The sequence below is a fragment of the Athalia rosae genome, chromosome 4, assembly GCF_917208135.1.
Source record: "Athalia rosae chromosome 4, iyAthRosa1.1, whole genome shotgun sequence".
In the NCBI taxonomy this organism is placed as follows: domain Eukaryota; kingdom Metazoa; phylum Arthropoda; class Insecta; order Hymenoptera; family Athaliidae; genus Athalia; species Athalia rosae.
This window is the reverse complement of record NC_064029.1, coordinates 19,217,241-19,237,819: the sequence shown is the minus strand read 5'-3', so window position 1 is coordinate 19,237,819 and position 20,579 is coordinate 19,217,241. Positions and strand designations below refer to the sequence as shown.

Here is a 20,579-nt window from a genome sequence, read left to right as displayed (position 1 = left end):
TAGAATGAAGTTAGTCAGCCTTTCGATGTGATCATTAATAGATAAAAAGCCTGATTAATGCGGTGAACTCCGTGAATGCCATCCAGATGCAAGTTTCTGATTAATTGGGCGGTTAGTCTCTTTTTAGAAGATCAAATGTACAATCTCTTCTCATACGTATATTCAGTCGGAATGAGATTAAATTCAAGGGATCATTTTCAGTTGTGAAATTTCACATAACATTTGCTCTAGATGAATTATGCTTGTTGTGATTGACAATTTTTCCTAATCATTCTGCGGTTAAAATTATCTAATCTAAGAGAAATATATCTGGCTATTTTATTACGATCGACAGATCAGTTTCAGACACGATCGTTCGTAATCGTTTGTAATCAACATGGTAGGAAAAGTTACCCCATATTCATATGCACAAGTCGAAGTAAGAATTGTGAAACCGTTAAGGGTAGGTAGGTATCTACTCTAAACGTTGCAACTTGCTAAAAGTCATGCCTATGGTGGATAACATGTTGCTACAGGTATAACGCAATCGATTAAATTGTAACAATAATCAGTTACATCCAATGCGAATATTTGATTTAGCTTTATTCGCATTCAGTCATCGTCCGGAGAAACCTTGAAACGAGTAAACGGTCTTGAAAAAATATGTATGAAATGTTGCAACCCCTTTGAGGTACTTAAGTATAGGCAACTCGGCATACAGCGTGGTAGTTCTGGTTTAGATTTTGATAAGTGAATAATTCATGGAGGTAGTCGACGAATTCAAGTCTGATGTGGGCATGGTTGTGGTATAGTCAGTCAAAGCAACAGCCCAGAGCCATTGATGTAGTTAACGGTATCTTTAGCACACGTGTAAGTGTAGCTGCTTGCAATCAACGACAATCGTTGAATTACCGCAAAATCGAGACAGATATCTTTATAATGAGCGATACATTTTCCTCGCAGGAAACTAGCTCAAGTAGTTTTGACAATGGGGAAATAGTCAATCTTTATCAAAACATAAAAAAGGTTAGCTCCACTAGGTGGACCGTTGATTGTTGGTTTTTCAACCTATTGAGGATAACTCATTTTTGTGTCTTTTTGTTACAGACGCTAGAAGAAGTTCAAATGATTGCCAGCCAAGTAAATTCGAACTACAATGCGCTCGAAGTAAAAATGAAATTTACAGCGCAGCTAATAACAGCGATTCAGATCTCGAATCGATTTATAAAAGAAAAATAAGGTCAATGTTCATCTCAGCACATGATCAATATTCCATTGCTATTCTTCGAAATACCGTCATTATAACAAAGAAAATGTATCTTATGCCAGATAATTTTTTGTAATAAACTATCCATGGAGGATTACATGAATCCTCCGTGAATAATCTACCGTTGATTTTTTAATGGAGATTTAATTTTCCCGGAATCCTCCGTGAATAATCTACCATTGATTTTTTAATGGAGATTTAATTTTCCCGGTAGTTATTACGGAAAAAATCCCTAGACTTTAGTCTGCTGCATCCTACTGTCAAGTGTCAAAGCTATTCATTCCAGTCAACGTCACAGGCTGTCAACGTATGCACTTGAATAGTGTGATTAATCACAATTTATTCGGAAAATAGGTAAATACAGATGAAATCCAAATGATTGACGTCCAGTTTGTGAACATCTGTTAACGAGTTGTTGAAATGATTGGCTTCAATCGTAGAAGGCAAGTAAAATTCGGTAAAACTTAGAAGAGTTGTTACTAACGTCAGTAAATTCAGGGTATAGAATTTCCTACATTATTGTTGAAGGACGTAAACATCATATGGCTGCACTTATGTACTTTCACCATATGACGGTTATGCGCACAGTTCTTTGAATTCATCCAAATTCGTTGAGAAAAATATCAAATCATTTCTTTTTCAACTTGAATATACATTTAGAAGCTGTTCTGTAAGTGCAGTTATATCCGCTTACTTACTACAAAGCTTGAAAGAATTGACGTGCAACCATTTGCATATAATTCGTGATCTCCATATTATATGAACGTATCATTGATAGGAGCAGAGTATAGTACAACATTTACATGCAAATACAAAACATTGGGGTGGCTCATATACTCCTCTTTTGTGTATGTTTCTTTAGTGATACATGGCGATGGCCATTTGAGATTAAAGAATTGCTCTGGAGCCTCTGAGTAAGATGCCTGCAGAGAATAACATGACAGCGCTTTCTTCTGATCAAGGTGAAGGGAAAAGTCCCACACCTGAGGAAATACCCGACAACATGAATGATCAGACTTTGTGTCATAAAGAACAGACCGATGATGAGAAGCCAGAACATTTGGAAAAAGGGTTGTCATCAGTTAACACGCAAAGAGCAGCCTCTAGTATTACTTTGGACGAAATTTCTGAGACCACCGGAGTGCTGACAAGCTTTTTAAAACTAGCCAATGATAAAATTGCCCTTGAAGAATCAAAGCTAACATCAGACAAAAACACGAGATTACTGGGATGTGAGGATCCAGCATATGGCCAACCCAATGCTAGAAAGGATATTATTAAAAGCAGGAGCCATGTCTCCAGGAGTTCAGCAAAAGATTATGACTCCAAAGAAGTACCATTGAGCTCTGTAAGTGGAGATGATCTTCCATCAATGAAAGGCAGGCTAAAATCTGGTAGCGATACAGAGATAGAAGATAATACTTTGGAAAATAGCTTGAGCAAAGATGAAAAACCTTCACTAGTAGATAAAGATTTGATCAGAAATCAATTCTTGTTTCACGATACATGCTATAATTTGTCTCGCACTAGTTCGTTGAATAATTTAAAAGGAGATGATAAAAGCAGTTCAAATTTACCAAATGATCCTAATGACATAGTTAGAGAGATCAGGAGATCAGCAACTAAGAAAAAGATTTCTAAGGAACCACTGAATGGAACATTTACAAAATGCACATCCGAAGGTGTGGGCCAGTATATATCTCAATCTAGTGAATCAAACAATACTGGTATCAGTATGATCGTAGAAAATAATGACAGTATCCACACTGATGGAGATGATGATTCATGTCAAAAAGACAGTAATTCCTCCCAACTTTTGCCTAGCCCAGATTCTTCCAACCTAACAGCTTGTGTGCCTAATGGAATACCTGGAGAATGGTTGAATCTACCAGAAAATTTTTTTTGCCTACCTGATGAAGTACCTGAAGGATCCTCAAACAATACAGATAATTTTTGCACAATACCTGAGAGGATACCTGAAGAATTGAAAAATATAGATAATTCTTGTTCATTGCCAGGCAGGGACTCTACAAATACTTGGAACATGAACGAATTTTCTTCACTACCCAACCGAGCAGCTGAAAAGTTGCTGTCTGCAAATGAAAATATGCATTTTCAGCCTGTCCAGATACCTGAGGCGTTTACAGAAGCTCCATGTTCTTCACCAGTAAAAATATCTGGTAGAGAAAATTTGCTGGAATCTGACAACAGTTTTGATTCCATAGACGGAGCTGCTTCCCTGCCCTTACAAATGCCTATGGTTTCGTCAATGGATGAACAAAATAAATTTGACCTACCTTCAAGTAACAATCAATCAACTATTCCATTGGCAGAGCCTTTTCGATTGCCCAGTCTACCCAATTTGTTTGAAATCCAAGAAGATTCTGCTGCGTTTCCAGCTACCGTGAACTTGGACCAGCAGCATTTAGATGAGGCCTGTAGTTTTGAGTTGCGCCCTCGGTCTTCAAATAGTAGTGATGGAAGTAACTCAGATACCGAATCTCAACAAGCTGCTGTATTACACAGCAGAAGCAAAAGGGTAAAATAATATAGCATGTTGAACTTTTCACGGAAATGTTGCAATTTGGTATTTATCTAAAATCCTTGTGCTGCTCACTGCAAACCAGCTCTTTTTTTTTCAGAGATTACATAATCAAAATGGAATTCGGTCAAACGACGGTGTTGAGTATTATCAGCTTTGGTGTAGTACTGGCAGAACCCAAGCACCTGAATTTCTTTACGAAACCCTTTATCCAAATCCTCCACCATTACCTCCGAGATCTACACATAGACCTTTGCACAGGACTCACGCATTGCCAAGTATGCCGCCAGAACTGCCCAAGAGGCATCCCCAAAGACATCCAACTCCATTTCATCCTGAAGATTGCTTTGGCTTTGAAATTGTGGATGTTGATGAGGCCTCTGGACTGAAGGTAGAAATTTCAATACACAAAGTAAAGAATCCTATGTTATAAATCACACTCATGCGTACACATAATTTTCTTTCAAGTCTCGGACAGCAGTGACGAAGAGTATAGCTTTACTTAGCACACCAAAAGCACACCGGCCATTGACTAGACCTTTACCTGAATCGGGATTGTTCAATCAATCAGAATGCCCACCAACACCGACTCATCGTCCGAGATCACTCCGTCCTTTACCAATCTGTGCAACTACAAAAGCATCTGTGTCATCAGAGGAACCATTACCAGCCTGTGAGTAAGAGAATCTAATTTTAGCTGGTGATATACATGTTTGCTGAGATTGATGAGTTAATAGATACCAGAAGTTGTGTAATTATTTGGACAATACAAAAAGTTGATTGAAATAATGTTTCAGCATGGGAGGCAAGAATTGATAGCCATGGTCGTGTATTTTACATTGATCACGTTAATCGGACAACAACTTGGCAGCGCCCAGGAATTGTAACTCGAAATGCTGGCTGTGATATGCAGCGTCAACAATTGGATAGGCGATACCAGAGCGTCCGTCGAACAATATCTCGACCCGAAAACATTGATGGAGAACCTACGAATTCAAACTTTACCAACAATCATTCTGAAACCACTGAGAGGTTGCCTGAACAATCTGAAAGACAACCAGAAAGACAATCCGAGCGACAAATAGAGCGTCCAAATTCTAATGGAAATGAACCATTTGATATCACAACTACACCTCCGATATTATTTTTAACAAGGTCTGACTTTTTTACCGTTCTGCACACAAACTCTGATGCAATGGAACTGTACAATCGTAACTCCAGTTTGAAGCATATGATCAGCAAAATTAGAAGAGAACCATCAGCGTTTCCACGATATGAACACAATCGAGATTTGGTTTCTTTGATTAATTTTTTTGCTGATCCTTCAAAAGAACTACCAAGAGGTTACGAATCTAAGCTCGATAGAACTGGAAAAGTAAGTAGAGAAAGTCAACCAATTTCAGACTTCAATGATTCAATTAGTTCAAGTCTTGTAATAGAAATTCTCTGAATTTAAACAATCGAATATTAATTTTCAGAGATTTTTCATTAGCCATGCTAGGAAAGCGACATCTTTCATTGATCCTCGGTTGCCAACGGAACCTGCTCACCCAAGATCAGCTATTGAAGAGCCTCCAATTCCACCACCAAGACCACAACAATCGGCCATAACTACTTCGCCTGAGATACCAATTGCCTACAACGACAAGGTCGTAGCTTTCCTACGACAGCCAAACATTATCGATATTTTAAAAGAAAGGCATGCCGGTTTGGGGCAAAACATTGCTCTCAGAGAAAAAGTGAATACAGTCAGAGTAGAGGGAAGCATTGCTCTGCAAAGATTGGGACACGACGTATCTTTAGCATTGCTTTTAAGGTATGTTTCAATTATATATGAGTATGCGAATAAATTACGTATTTCACTTACAAGTATACAAAACTGACTATACTATTTTTGTAGTCTGTTCGAACACGAAATAATGTCTTATGTACCTGGTAACATGGGACGCTCTCCACTTGGGAGTCCACATGCCTCTCCTGGGCTTGCCAGAGCCTCAGCCCGTGCACCAGCACCTTATAGACGAGATTTTGAAGCAAAGCTCCGAACCTTCTACAGAAAATTGGAGAGCAAGGGCTACGGCCAAGGGCCTGGTAAACTCAAGTAAGATTTGTGAATCTAATCGAGTAAATTAAAGAATGTTAATGAGTTTGAAATAAGTTGAGTGAAGAATTGTATCATGAGTTGAGGAGGTATAAAAATTCACATTTAATTTACAGGCTGCATATCAGACGAGAGCATCTGCTGGAGGATGCTTTCACTCGAATAATGGCAGCCTCTAAAAAAGATTTGCAGAAAGGAAAGTTGGCAGTCACATTTGATCATGAAGAGGGTTTAGATTATGGAGGACCCTCACGAGAATTCTTTTTTCATTTGTCCCGAGAGTTGTTCAACCCGTACTACGGCCTCTTTGAATATTCAGCTAACGACACATACACCGTCCAAGTATCTCCAATGTCTGCTTTTGTTGACAATTATCATGACTGGTTTAGATTTTCTGGACGAGTCTTAGGGCTTGCTCTGGTCCATCAGTATTTACTTGATGCATTTTTCACAAGGCCTTTTTATAAGGCATTGCTCAGATTACCAGCAAGTTTGAGCGACCTGGAAAGTCTGGATCAGGAATTTCATCAAAGCCTAATGTGGATTAGAGAGCGTGACATAAGTATAGAGCCATTAGAACTAACATTCTCAGTAACGGAGGAGCTGCTGGGTCGAGTGGCGGAGCGCGAGTTAAAACCAGGTGGCCGAAACATAATGGTTACTGAAAAAAATAAAAAAGAATATTTGGAAAGGGTGGTCAGATGGCGTTTGGAACGTGGCGTTGCTGAACAAACGGAATCTCTTGTTCGTGGTTTTTACGAAGTTGTCGATCCTCGATTAGTGTCGGTATTCGACGCTCGTGAACTTGAACTAGTCATAGCTGGAGCTGCGGAAATAGATCTGAATGATTGGCGTGCTCATACTGAATACAGAAGCGGATATCACGACGCACATCCAGTCGTTGAGTGGTTTTGGAGTTGTATAAGTCGGTTTTCAAATGAACAGAGATTAAGGTTGTTGCAGTTTGTAACTGGCACCTCAAGCATACCATTTGAAGGTTTTGCCGCCCTTCGTGGATCTACGGGGCCAAGAAGATTTTGCATTGAAAAATGGGGGAAGCCCAATAGTTTGCCAAGGTAAATTTAACAGCTCTTTTATTTTATTGTAAGTTTTTTGTAAAAAAGAAGTGTTCGAGTTATTCCTACTAAGCTTAAGCATTAAAAACTGAAATAACTCCATTCATTGATTATTTATTTTCAGAGCACACACCTGTTTCAATCGCTTAGACCTACCTCCTTACCCTACACCAGAGATTTTATACGAAAAATTGCTTCTTGCGGTGGAAGAAACCAACACTTTTGGAATTGAGTAAGCACACTAGTAGAAAATTCAAAATCCTCACGTACCATCATATTCTATGAAATCAGAGTTGAGAAAGCAAAGCTTTGGCGCAGTTGGAAAAATAGGAATTGCCAGTGTAGATCTGTGACACTAAGAATTATAAAATTTTCGCTTTTCATATAACATCTTGTAACTGGTAATCACCTATAAAATCACAGTGCTACATCAATTCATGATTCAAAATAGCCAGATTGATGTATCTTATTCACCAATTTCATTATTCACTGTGACGATAGTTACATCTTCATTCAAAGATGAACATTCACAAGAATCTATAGCAGCACAAACATGATGAGGTATAAAGCAGTAGGTACTATATAGTGTCATATGAGAGCTTCTAAAGCAATTCCAATATCTCTAAGATCCAAACCTGCCTTGATTTTTACCGTAGATGATCCAATTTCAACAAACAATTAATAATTGTATTATTTTATTTGTTAAAATTTCTATCTTGATTTGTAGATCTAACATTGATGTACTCTTTTATCCAAATTTCAATAACTGCCACACAGCTCTGTTATTCGTAAAGATCCCATTGATTACAATGGATCCTCATCTAAGGAATGAGTATAACAATCCAAAGCAGTAACAAGTGAAGAGTAAACTCTATATAACATGGATTATTTTTAAGTTGCTCTAGTTGTTGAGCAAATTTGCACAACTCTACTGTGGATAATCAGCATCCGTAACTGTGATGTTTTCATACATGATTCATTCCATAAATATAACGCATGCACAGTTAGATGCTGAATATCTAAAGCAAGAGATATTTCCCAATTACATCAGTAGCACTTATCTGTGTGTAGTTAAACTGTTATGGTATAGCTACAAAATTTTTTAAGTTGAATCTCTGCTATGGTGTTTTCTAAACAAGCATATGTATGGACTCCTTTATCTCCCGTGAGAGACATTGTTTTAACATTATTATAGTGTGGTAATACTTGGGTCGATTATGCCCATGTTTAAATAATGTTTAACTATTGTAAAGTTCGAGTGCAGTCAAAATTTTGCAAGTTATATAATAGCACACTATTGTGATGCATTCAGTCTTAAAACTAGTCATCTACTATGTAGAACTTCTTCACAATTTAAGCTATATGATAATCGATATATTATTTATTAGAGTAAATTATATTATTAATAATATTATTATCCATATTATTAGTAATCTATGAACATGTTGAAACATTTTTTTCTGTCGTTACAAAAAAAAACAAAAACAAAAAAACTAAAGAATTCTGTTTTTTGTTATAGTCATATTATGGAATCCAAGTGTGTAGCAGCGTATTTACTGAACTAATTTGTCCGGAAATTTAACTGTGACTAATATTCGAGGTGCGATCATCGAAAATGCGAGAAAAAGTGCGAGAATTTCAAATTAAATGCTTTCATCTGCTGATAAAGATTGCTCAAAAAAGATGTTTGGGATTGCAAGTTGTAAGTTTGTACAAGTAAAAAATACCAGTCTAATGCTGGGAGACCATAGGATGTGATTGAGGAGGATTCAATGTCCACCCAAATTCATAATGTGAATGCTAGTAATAATCAATGAATCAGCATCTTGGGAAGAAGCTTTCATTTTCTGAACCATCAGCTAAAATTATTCCCTCTGACTATGTTAAAAATTTTTCTTCTCCTAACTCTATTTTTATATTACTCATTTAACAGCTGATCTGCACAATGCTTGTACATCCCAATTTCATATCTCCTTGAAATTCATGGTTGTCGGTGCATTTCTTTCTCTAAACTTTTTATTCGTTATATTCATATATTATTATTTTCTGTACAATGGGGTTCTCCTATACAAAGACCTGTTGGAATTCAATGACCTGAGCATCTTTCATTCATGTATTGGTTCCTCATGATTAATTAACTAGGTCATATCCATCCTCAGCTACACAGTATTGTATTTGAAACCATTGTTGCAGATTAGGTAATTATAACCAATCACAGATATAGTTCAATATACATATATCTATGTTAACACCTATTCAGTGTATTCCTATGATTGAAATTTTGAAACAAAATACCATCATGAAAGAATACTCTCAATGATTTTTTACTCATCTACATGTTTGGTCACTCAACCGAAATAGAGCAACGGGCAAGTAGGAGCCTGACTCCTATTTCGTGAGGATAATTGGGTGCAAATCAAGTATTCTTCAGTTGACTTCAAAGTTTCATTTTGTTGATTGCTTTGACGTACAATAATAAATGTTTCTTAACTCAGGAATTGAAGCTATGAATCATACCTAGAGAACATAGTTGCAGGTGCTATAGCAAGACATAAAACTTGGGCAAATCAATAATTTAGCGACGACTGTGGAACGTGGACGAGGACGAGGGTGGTTGGGGATTAGGGATTACTTACTGTGTTGGGTCTGAGGCAGGCGCGACGTCGTCGGCTACCGAGCAAGGCAGACAGGTCGCGCATGGCTGCCTGCGGCTCCATCACGTCAGAATCGCTTACTTAATTTCTCCTTTCCGTGTTGTTCGCCCGTAATTATATGTTGGTAAATTCATTCGAGTTTGTTCAAGTCAGGCCTTGTGCTTAAAGGGCAGGTTGAAAGCTATCGTGTAATATAATTCTGTTATAAACCCGGTGAAATCCAGTGTTCCTATTTCCAAATTTCATCTTGATTATTTTTGCCAGTTACATATCGGCCATTTTGCTGAACACTGGCCGTAGTATGACAGCAGTGTCTTAATGCAGTTTCTACAGTCATTTTACCAAATTAATTTTGATAAGTGCAATTTATAAGCTGTAGATATTCAAGACAGGGAAACTATGGCGACAGAGCAGCCCAGGGAGCGAGAAATCGCCGCGGAAGACAGCATTAAAGTTGTTTGCCGTTTCCGTCCACTGAACGACTCTGAAGAAAAGGCTGGGTCAAAATTTGTAGTTAAATTTCCATCCGGTGGAGAGGAAAACTGTATTTCGATCGGGGTATGTTGATGATTTTATATTATCTCAGTAATGACATTTGCGGATAGTGTTAACGTCAAACAAATTGCAATCAAATTATACCTTCTGAATGCGATGACAGAACTCAGCTGACAGCTGTCTTATTGCACGACTGTCGTACAGCGTTAATTGAAACAATGACGTCGATACCGTTTTTGTTCTTCATCAACAATAGCCTGGATCATGAGGCGATTTTATGTTACTTCAAGAGTCAAGATTGACTTATCTGCTGGGTTTCTTATCATAATTTTGAAGAGTCTTATTCATGAGCATCTTCTTTCAGTCACGGTGCCCAACTACTGTTTGCAGTGGCACAGCCTTACTCGTTCATCTCTTACTGTCCTAAAACCCTATAAATAAATTGCACATTATTCTTTCTTTATCTGATATGGTATAAATATGTAATAGGTAAATAATATGTGATCATAATGTATGAGTATTCATATGCGTGTAAACTGGCCAGACATGATCATAACTCCTTGAGTAATTGTTAATTAAACCTACACACATATTCTAAAATGAGATCACACAATTTAGATAATGACAGGAGCAGACTCCCCTGTTGTTTAGTTTGATTCAATTCACAGAAGAGTCAAACAAAAAAAGCAAGTATTTTGTTCTCTCGATAACAAAATACTTACTTTATTTAATAGTGACCTAGTCACTTTTAATCCTAGTAGTGTGAGTGCAATTCATGTTAATACTAAAACATTCTACATTGGCATTCCCAATTCTTTTGAGGTATATTCATCCATGAATTATGAAATACAACTCACTGTACAATAATTTACATATCTCATTGAAAAAGATTTGTCTAGCCATCATAGAACTGTTTATTGTTTGATAACTTTTCTGATTCGTTAAGCAATTTCTTAAATGTTTCAGGGCAAAGTTTATCTTTTTGACAAAGTATTCAAGCCCAATGCAACACAAGAGAAGGTTTACAATGAGGCTGCAAAGTCCATCGTATCCGATGTCCTGGCAGGCTATAATGGCACTATCTTTGCTTATGGGCAAACATCGTCAGGTGAGTCTCTTAAATTGTTTTGACAATTTTAATGTACATTTTTTCTGTATTCAGCTAATTGAGTATAACGAACAAGGCTTTCTATGATACAATGACCTGAAATAAGGTTTCAAATGTACTCGAAATTTGAGATTTCAGGCCTTAAGAAAATGAATAAAATTGAAATTATCTTCATTGGGATATTAGAATTAGGTGGAACCCTTAATCAGAGGTGCAATTTTTAGTCTTCAAAAGACGCGATAATTGTGGCAGTAATTTTTATTATTGCTTATCTAATTTGATTTTTCACAACTTCAGGAAAAACCCACACAATGGAAGGAGTTATTGGCGATCCAAACAAGCAGGGCATTATTCCTCGTATTGTTAATGACATATTTAATCATATTTATGCTATGGAAGAGAACCTGGAATTTCATATTAAGGTTTCATATTTTGAAATTTACATGGACAAGATACGGGATCTCTTAGATGGTAATTTATTCCCGCATTATTCTAACATTTGAATATTGACATGCATTGATTGCTTAGATATGTTCTGCAACATTTAATACGTTTTCAGTATCCAAGGTAAATCTTAGCGTTCATGAGGACAAAAATCGTGTACCTTTTGTAAAAGGTGCTACTGAAAGGTTTGTTTCGAGTCCAGAAGAAGTGTTTGAAGTGATAGAAGAAGGTAAATCGAATCGTCATATCGCTGTGACAAACATGAACGAACACAGTTCCAGATCACATTCTGTTTTTCTTATAAATGTAAAGCAGGAGAATTTGGAAAATCAAAAAAAACTTTCTGGAAAATTGTACCTTGTAGATCTTGCAGGTTCTGAAAAAGTAAGTCGACAAAACTACAGAAGCAAATGCTGTGATATTCGGTTGTTGTAGAAATTACAATACAGTACTTATATTTTTTTCACAGGTATCTAAAACTGGTGCTGAAGGCACTGTGCTGGATGAAGCTAAAAATATTAACAAATCCTTGTCAGCATTGGGTAACGTTATCTCTGCTTTGGCGGATGGCAATAAGACGCATATCCCTTATCGAGATTCAAAATTAACGAGAATTTTACAAGAATCTTTGGGAGGCAATGCTCGAACTACCATTATTATTTGTTGCTCACCGGCCAGTTTTAACGAGTCTGAAACAAAATCTACATTAGACTTTGGTAGGTGATGAAAGTTAGCCTTTGTATCCTAACAGTCAAATCTTTAACTTTGCAGAACAAATTTATTTTAAAACTCCCAGACTGGTATGTGAATTGCTTTTTACTGGTGATGCTATTTCCAGGTAAGCGTGCCAAGACTATCAAGAACGTCGTTTGTGTCAATGAGGAATTAACGGCCGAAGAATGGAAGCGGCGATATGAACGTGAAAAAGAAAAGACAGCTAGGCTTAAGGGGAAAGTTGAGAAATTAGAGGCTGAACTTTCAAGGTGGCGACAAGGTGAGACTGTGAAAGTTGAGGAACAAGTTAGTCTTGTCGAAGGTCCTGACGTTACAACGCCAGTTGCTCCACAAGTTGAAGGTAATGCTGCCATGAGTTTAATTTGACGAAATCATATTCACACAGTACATACTGCATGCTTTGGATTGTTTAAGTTTATGGTATGAGATTTTCGTGCACTAATATTGCATTTATGCAGTATTTGCAGCCACAACTTATAATTTTAACCATGTATTTTTTTCTCATTCAACAAAACAGTCAAGATCGATGATGGTCCTGTACCAGCTACCCCTGGTGGGGGATTGATGGCTGGATCTCTTTCTAATGAGGAAAGACAAAAGCTGGAGGAAGAACGTGAACGGCTGTACCAACAGCTTGATGACAAAGATGAAGAGATTAATCAGCATTCACAGTATGTGGAGAAATTGAAAGAACAGATGGAAGAACAAGAAGAGCTCATCGCATGCGCCAGACGTGATTATGAACAACTGCAGCAAGAAATGAACAGAATTCAACAAGAAAACGAGAGTGCCAAAGAAGAAGTCAAAGAAGTCCTTCAAGCTCTTGAGGAACTGGCTGTTAATTACGACCAAAAATCACAAGAGGTATGCGATGAAAAAGAATTCCTTATCCATCAAGTTGCTCACAAATTGTTGCATGGAAAAATTATACAAGGACCACTATTATTTAATTTTTTTCTCAATGTGACTTCATCTTTAGTTTCAAACATAATATAGTGGTAACGACACATTTTCATTAATAGGTTGAAACTAAAAATAAAGAGCACGAAGCTTTGTCAGAAGAGCTTTTGGCCAAACAAGCAGTATTAAATACAACCTCATCAGAGTTACAACAACTGCGAGACATGTCTGCACATCAGCGGAAGCGTATTACAGAAATGCTGGCTAATCTTCTCAAAGACCTGGGTGAAATCGGCGTAGCTATAGGTGGCGATGAAAATCTCAAGGTAGTAAAGAAATTCATGAGAGAAGGAGCTATACATAAAGAGAAAAACAAAATCTTGCCTTGTTTAATTCGTTGCAGTTATGCAAATGTGAATGAGTTCATTGATATTCGTTCAGCTTTACCTAGTCAAAATAACATTTGAGCTCGGCTTCAACTGAACTTCACTTTAGTGATGTTACTTTTACATTCGTTTACCATTCCGTACACTTTTCTTGCTTCATGGTAGCCATGATTATAATCAGGTGGCGTCCATCAATCAACACCAGTTTGAGAATACCGTAATTCAGAAGACAAAAATTACGACTGTGTGAAATTGTATTTTTTTTTATTGCTACAGGTTACACCTGATAGCAATGGCAAGTTGGAAGAGGAATTTACTGTCGCCAGGGTATACATCAGTAAAATGAAATCAGAAGTAAAAAACTTGGTACAACGTTGTCAAGGGCTTGAATGTTTCCAAACCGATTGTAACAAAAAAGTAAGTCGCTTTTCATTTATAGAGATTGAAAGAAGGTAGTATTTTACCGTTGTATAGACTTGAGGGGAGGTACGATTACTTGGAGTGATTATAAGTTGGACAAAATTGAATGAGCTTTCTATGAAACTCGTAGGTTTCGGAATATGAAAAAGATTTGGGTGAATGCCGGTTATTGATATCACAACACGAGGCTCGCATGCAAACACTCTCTGAGTCGATGAAGGAAGCGGATGCCCGTAAACGTGCCTTGGAGGAAGACGTGGATGCCTTACGTGAGGAATGTGCAAAACTTAAAGCTGCTGAACAAGTACAAGCTGTTAGTAACAAAGAAAAGGCTGAGGAACAAGAAGCTGCCACTAAAATGAGAGTTGCCCTCGAGGAGCAAATGGATCAACTGAGAGGAGCCCATCAGCGACAAGTATGTACAGTGAAATAAGTCTGTAATGAATATTTATCTTGTTTGATTGGTATTTTTCTACTTTTACATCTATCCTTCACTTTCAACTGTATTTCAGGTGGCTTCGTTGCGAGATGAAATATCAGACAAGCAACGGCTTATTGGAGAGTTGAGGGATATGAACCAGAAATTCACATTGGCTCATCAACAGATGCAATATGACTATGAACGATTAAAACAGGAAGAAGCCGACAAATCAGTTAAATTGCAAGAGCATGTTCTGATGAATGAACGACGTGAACAGGTGATTATCATTTATTCATACTAGCGACAAGAACCCGCCCTGCACGTATCGGTTATCTATGACGCTGTGACACGCAATATTATAAGGATTGCAATTTGGTATTTCGTAGTAAACGCGGATTGGCTGCTGCTGATCATTCATCGCTGCACATTATCCACTTATTGAAATAACAGTTTGTAAATTTTGTATCAATTCTCCGTTATTCAGGCTAGAAAAGACTTGAAAGGTCTTGAAGAGACAGTGTCAAAGGAACTACAAACATTGCACAACTTACGCAAGATGTTCGTACAAGATTTGCAGGCACGAATCAAAAAGTCTTTGAATGCAGAAGACAACGAAGACGACGGCGGATCTCTTGCACAAAAACAAAAGATTTCTTTCCTTGAGAACAACCTCGATCAGCTTACTAAGGTAAAAATAAAACCATTATTCAAATAAATGAATATTTGCCATGGATTTTCATGGTTTTGGGGAACATTGTGATAGGTGCACAAACAATTGGTTCGAGACAATGCAGACCTTCGCTGCGAACTACCGAAACTGGAAAAGAGATTGAAAGCTACAATGGATAGAGTCAAGGCGTTGGAAACCGCGTTACGAGATGCCAAAGAAGGCGCTATGCGAGATCGCAAACGTTACCAGTACGAAGTTGACAGGATCAAGGAAGCTGTGCGACAGAAAAACTTTGCTCGTCGTGGACCTAGTGCACAGATTGCCAAACCTATTCGAGCTGGTCAGCACCATATGGGAACTGGCAACAACCCAGCTGTCATCAGGACAGGAAATAGAGGTAAGATAAAGTTATTTCTGTTCTTACTATAGCTTCTGAATTCGTACAAGAAAAGTTTCTTCAGAAAATTGTTTTCATTTCTATAACTCTGCACTTCATGTTTTACCATTTTTGCAGAAAACGAGCGTAAAACCGCGTCTATCCATGATGAGAAGAGAAGACATGTAGAAGTCGGTATAATTTATAATTCATAAGGTGCTAATGAAAAGAATCGATAGAACTGCTGTATCCGAAAAGAGCGCCGTTGATTTTGTTCATTTGAATGATTTTAAAGCACATGCTTTGCAGTGCTAAAATAATTATTGGATGTATAATAATATAGCGTGTCCTATTATCTAAATATTGAGGAGCTATTTTGTCAAGTTGTATTGGGATCTATTGAAATGATAAAAATAAAAATAGTATCGACGGTTCAATTGCCGTAAGACACAAGATAAAAGTAGCTGATCACAAAACAACGTCGCGTTTCAGTTATCAATTTATAGATTAGTGTTGAAATACGTGTAAAACATAGTTTTTACTGCTTCGCTTCACCTTCGGAATAGTGTTTATTTCTACAAATTCTCTGATGCTATGATCTCAGATGATTCGCGAGTTGAATAATTTCTATAAAAAAAAATATTTTTCCTAAAATTCAATTGTATGTCCCATATTGATTTTATAGATGTTTTTGTAGTGAATAGGACATGCGATATGGATGTGAGATTGTTGGAATGATTGCAGTTTGATGATATTTATGAACCTGATAGTTATTCCTACAATGGCTATATTTTCTGAGTGAAGTAAAATTTTCTGAACACAATATAACCAGTATTGAATCTATTTTGGATGGCTCACTTAAAAGGGACTAAGTGCAATCGCCTTTCCTCTGTGATTGAAATATTCAGTATGTTATGTTGTTTTTAGAAAATTCTACCACGCGCGTTAAACTATTGTTTCCTTTAGACCTCTACACTTAGTAATACGGAATTCAATATTCTTCATTTATTTTTATCTATTTAAATTAATTTATTATCAACTACTTTTTGCCTGTATCAGAGGCTCACGAGATTTGTTTTACACATTTAGGGAAATTTCAATATTACATCCAAGTAGAATAATAATCATCCATACAGTCCAACCAAACTATGTACGTGTAAATGATTATGATAACCATTCGAGAATTATTTAACTTATTATTACTTTGCATAGCTTTTTTGGGATCGTCAACTTCCTCTTTAACGTCAGTCTAAATAATTTGAATATAAATCCAAATATTCCAAAATTCAAACGCTTCGCTGTATCCAATATTTATGGTGATTTGATTTATTTTATTTCAAAAATTCGCAATGTCCCAGAGTAGTAACCCAGTTCCTAAATTTAGTAACAGAAATGAATGATATAGTTGATGTAACATAATAACACTTCTTGTTAGAGTGAAATTCAATGTTTTCGTTTATACATATAGGTAGAGAGGGAGATGGTGATGTGGTCTTTGCCTCCATTATGGACCACGTATACCACTGAATCATTTATCGTTGTGGTCATTATATTTTGATTTCGTACTTACGAAGTCTGAAGTTTAATAGATTCGCAAGATTTGAAAATCCATAAGTTAAAATCAGGTTGCAGGAACATTGATATTATGGCTGATGAATCTAAAAATGGACCATTCGTAGACAAGAGACATATTACCAACTTCTCTATATATCATACATCTTGTTGAAATAAATATATTCAACACAAACCCGTTATCGTGGACACGATGCCGTACATTCTGTTCTAAAAAACTTCAGAGCTTTGACTTGTAATATTTTTAACTAATTATTTGTCCAACTATGATGAGTAATACGTACTCGATGTATTTTTCAAAATGTGAAAAGGAAAACTACTTAATTTCATTTTAAGACTAAATCGTCTGTCTGAACGTGAGGATAGGATATGTTGGAGGGTGCGTTTCATTATCCATATCAAACGCCTTCAGGCATCGTTCTGTCTTCATCCGATACACGGAAATAATCACAGGTGGACAATGATTCAATCGCGTGCAACGCACCTTTCGATGGACTTCTCTATCTCCATGGCGTTGAAAATAATATTTAGATTAATAAATAGAAAAAGCTTACGAAAGAAATTCAAATATCACATCTGAAATTACTACTCCACGTGGTTACAGGATTTTTTTAACGTCAGAATCAAATTAGAATATTTTTGCTTTTTGAAATTAAATATAATTTGATTTGAATAGCATTATTGATTTTTTTTTCTCATTCTCATGAAACAACGAGTTAGCACTTGTTATGACATGAAAGGAAGCATAAGGTGATTGAAAATAATTAATATTGAATAAAAAATAAAAGAAGGGAAAAAACAAAGCAGTCAATGTTGGTGTATATTCATATAATCAATATTGTATCGAACACTCCTATATTTGGGAATGACGTCTTTAACGATAACTTTTGATCGCTAATATTCACATTATGCACACATCTAAGTAAGTGCGCATTGGTATTGCTGATTGTGCTTAATGTTAACGTTTCAAAGTCTGTTGTGTTCGTACATGTATTCATAGATACGTTTTCTGGTTTTTCAATGAATGGAGATCACTAATGACGACGTGATGATGTCTTTAATTTTTATAAGTAATCTTTACCAAGGGAAGAGAGGTCTGAACGGAGAACTGCTTTTTGATTTTGAATTTCACTTGGACGACATTTCTTTCGTGGTTCGTGATGTATATTTTGGTAGGGACTTATTAGAAGAAGTATCGTCGTGTATTCCAGACTTTGAAATATTGCATTTGATAAACACTAGCCACAGCATTATATAAAATAAGTAAAATCTACCTTGTATTATCTAGCCCTCCTCTCCTACCTTACCGATGCAACTACATTGTCACAATGAGAAGTTTTTGTTCGAAATTTGAAGATTTAATTTTTGTCAATACTTGGTAGACACCAAAGCTTGATAACATCGAAACGACAGTTTTGATTTATCGTTCGTCAAGAGAATAGTGTTTATCAATAGTTGACGAAAATGAATGTCACAAACTTCGATTGCAAACTTCAACGGATATTTTCGATTATTTTTCATAAATCATCAACACTAAAAAAATACATCCATACACATAATATACTAATATATCTACATTGCAGTTATATTATTACGAAAGTGAGATTTGCACATTTATTGTTAGTATAAATCGGAACACCTTATATAACTAGAAAAGGACATCGATGTATGTCTGCAATTTAATTAATATCAAATCCTATTCCTGGAAACAGAAATACGGGATCAGGTTTCGCTACATGCAAGACTCGTATGCCTGCAACACAGCCTGAAATTGGAATTGCATTGTACGGTAAACATATTTCTCTTCATTCGGTTTTTTTTTTAATTCAAAATACTCGCCGTTTATTGAGATTTGATTTAGTATTGATTATATTGACGAGTACAATAGTTGAAAATCTATACTTATGATTGAAAACCGACGAATCGAATGTACTCAGCTTTTGGATCCATCATTTCAAGACAGAATTAAAGATGTAATTAATCAACAGCGGTTCAGATTCATTGGTAAACTTTATCGGATCATGTCAACATTCTTTAATCGTGCTGAAAATTTTTACAATTCACCTTTAGATTGTATATGCAGGGTGCAGAAAGGCTATTGCTACGGCGAATGTTCGATTGTAATAATCATTACCATCAAATTATAATTAATTTACGATTATTGTACTTGAAACAAACTATTATCGAGTAAATTAATTACAAAAATAATGCTTACAATAAAACACGTGAAAATTGAGTATAACCGTCTCATTTTTGTCACCCAGTAGGTCTATCACGTAGTAATGGATTGGATCAAACCTCCTGCGATACGAACAAACATATGCAAATCATCTCGCGTTTTGGTGACGTAAAGTTTCAGGTCTTCTGTCATGGTCAAATTAAAAGAACGTTGACATGACCATTCATTTCGTCGTCGGTGACCAAAATTAAAAGTTTGACGCTTATAAAGGATCCAAACGGCTTGGAATATAACCCGAGCTGCGACGAACTGTTCCTAAGGAAATGGAGGCAATAAATTTCATTTCAGAGGGTGGACCTGTATCCTTGCAGCCGTTCGTTCGACAGCAAAGCGATAACCATCGGGGTATCGACATTTCGGAGAGAATTCATCAAGCAGGAGTTCTAGAAGGCAACCGGCGGCAAGAATCTTTGGACCGATCGTCCGGCAAAAGGGATAGCTGGGCTTCGCTGTGCAAAACTAGTTATAGACCGTACAGTACAAAATATTTGATAAGGCCCAAGTTCGAGGCATGGGAGCAGAGAATACGATGTCAAGTATAATGAATCTTCAATGGTTTTCCAGGATATAGTTTCGATATTTAGAAATTAGTATATAATTTCAAACAGGGACTTGGTGCTAGGCTAATGATCGACCATCACGGATCGGAGTATCTTAACAATTGGACAACGACTCATGATCTTAGTTACAAGATACTACCAAAAGGGCTGTCTGGTCCTCAGCTAAGAGAATTCAATGCAAGGTGTATATGAATTATGCGTATTTTGTCCATAATGGCATAGCCATTTGAATGATTATAATCATCATTGCACAGCAACAGACAATGGCGTCCTGATCAAGACTACACCAAGGTTTTCGGCAATCAAACTGAATATGGTTTGACTGATTTCATGAAATATAAATGGTTCATTGAACATAAGCCGATACGTTCTTGGCGAACAAACCATCAAGATGATTTTCAACCATTTACAAATGCGTAATCAATTCAAATGCGTAATCAATTCTGTTACCGGAATTTGATTGCCCTAGACAGCTTATAATGGGACAACGGTAAGATGTATATAAGTGTGGTAATCAGGTTGAATTCATTAGCAATGATAGAGCGTTAACAATATTCATCATTGCGAATGCTGCTTCATAAATTATGAACTACGTCATTTTAAAATGTCAGAAAAAAATTTCTCATCATTTTAT

At 36.5% G+C, this 20,579-nt stretch overlaps 3 protein-coding genes and 1 long non-coding RNA gene across 6 annotated transcripts; 3 read left to right on the top strand and 1 right to left on the bottom strand.

Moving 5' to 3' along the window:
- The first annotated feature begins 144 nt into the window (after positions 1–144).
- Positions 145–1,374, top strand: LOC125500548. 2 transcript variants are annotated; one of them, XM_048653484.1, is made up of 2 exons: positions 145–446; positions 1,087–1,374. In XM_048653484.1, exons 1-2 carry the CDS (start codon positions 377–379, stop codon positions 1,320–1,322), a joined length of 306 nt encoding a protein of 101 aa, XP_048509441.1. In that variant the 5' UTR covers positions 145–376; the 3' UTR covers positions 1,323–1,374. The 2 variants fall into 2 exon arrangements, with proteins under 2 accessions (XP_048509441.1, XP_048509440.1); XM_048653483.1 differs by lacking the exon at positions 145–446 and adding an exon at positions 573–1,005.
- Positions 1,375–1,522: 148 nt separating this feature from the next.
- Positions 1,523–9,463, top strand: LOC105693611 (E3 ubiquitin-protein ligase HECW2). Of its 2 annotated transcripts, XM_048654213.1 has the most exons (10): positions 1,523–1,689; positions 2,109–3,785; positions 3,889–4,179; positions 4,257–4,461; positions 4,586–5,163; positions 5,267–5,604; positions 5,689–5,889; positions 6,006–6,965; positions 7,090–7,197; positions 8,485–9,463. In XM_048654213.1, exons 2-10 carry the CDS (start codon positions 2,166–2,168, stop codon positions 8,528–8,530), a joined length of 4,347 nt encoding a protein of 1,448 aa, XP_048510170.1. In that variant the 5' UTR covers positions 1,523–1,689; positions 2,109–2,165; the 3' UTR covers positions 8,531–9,463. The 2 variants fall into 2 exon arrangements, with proteins under 2 accessions (XP_048510170.1, XP_012269074.2); XM_012413651.3 differs by having other exon boundaries at positions 7,090–9,463.
- LOC125500661 lies at positions 4,016–9,738 on the bottom strand. Its single transcript, XR_007278092.1, has 3 exons — positions 9,602–9,738; positions 4,333–4,459; positions 4,016–4,173 (listed from the first exon to the last, which is right to left on the bottom strand). It is a non-coding gene; the product is annotated as an uncharacterized LOC125500661 (long non-coding RNA).
- On the top strand, positions 9,671–19,382 carry LOC105693612 (kinesin heavy chain). The gene is made up of 14 exons (XM_012413652.3): positions 9,671–10,177; positions 11,081–11,222; positions 11,520–11,693; positions 11,782–12,050; positions 12,136–12,382; positions 12,505–12,741; positions 12,919–13,265; positions 13,424–13,627; positions 13,964–14,104; positions 14,238–14,522; positions 14,620–14,805; positions 15,013–15,216; positions 15,292–15,595; positions 15,713–19,382. Exons 1-14 carry the CDS (start codon positions 10,019–10,021, stop codon positions 15,787–15,789), a joined length of 2,976 nt encoding a protein of 991 aa, XP_012269075.2. The 5' UTR covers positions 9,671–10,018; the 3' UTR covers positions 15,790–19,382.
- The last annotated feature ends 1,197 nt before the right edge of the window (positions 19,383–20,579 follow it).

Excerpts from the sequence above, each read along its gene's own strand:
- LOC125500548 (XM_048653483.1), top strand. The coding sequence starts at position 769 with ATGTGGGCATGGTTGTGGTATAGTCAGTCAAAGCAACAGCCCAGAGCC. Across the intron at positions 1,006-1,086 it reads TTTATCAAAACATAAAAAAG|ACGCTAGAAGAAGTTCAAAT; the intron begins GTTAGCTCCACT and ends TTTTTGTTACAG.
- LOC105693611 (XM_048654213.1), top strand. The coding sequence starts at position 2,166 with ATGCCTGCAGAGAATAACATGACAGCGCTTTCTTCTGATCAAGGTGAA. Across the intron at positions 5,605-5,688 it reads TCTTTAGCATTGCTTTTAAG|TCTGTTCGAACACGAAATAA; the intron begins GTATGTTTCAAT and ends CTATTTTTGTAG. Across the intron at positions 6,966-7,089 it reads AAGCCCAATAGTTTGCCAAG|AGCACACACCTGTTTCAATC; the intron begins GTAAATTTAACA and ends ATTTATTTTCAG.
- LOC105693612 (XM_012413652.3), top strand. The coding sequence starts at position 10,019 with ATGGCGACAGAGCAGCCCAGGGAGCGAGAAATCGCCGCGGAAGACAGC. Across the intron at positions 12,383-12,504 it reads AAAATCTACATTAGACTTTG|GTAAGCGTGCCAAGACTATC; the intron begins GTAGGTGATGAA and ends TGCTATTTCCAG. Across the intron at positions 12,742-12,918 it reads AGTTGCTCCACAAGTTGAAG|TCAAGATCGATGATGGTCCT; the intron begins GTAATGCTGCCA and ends TCAACAAAACAG.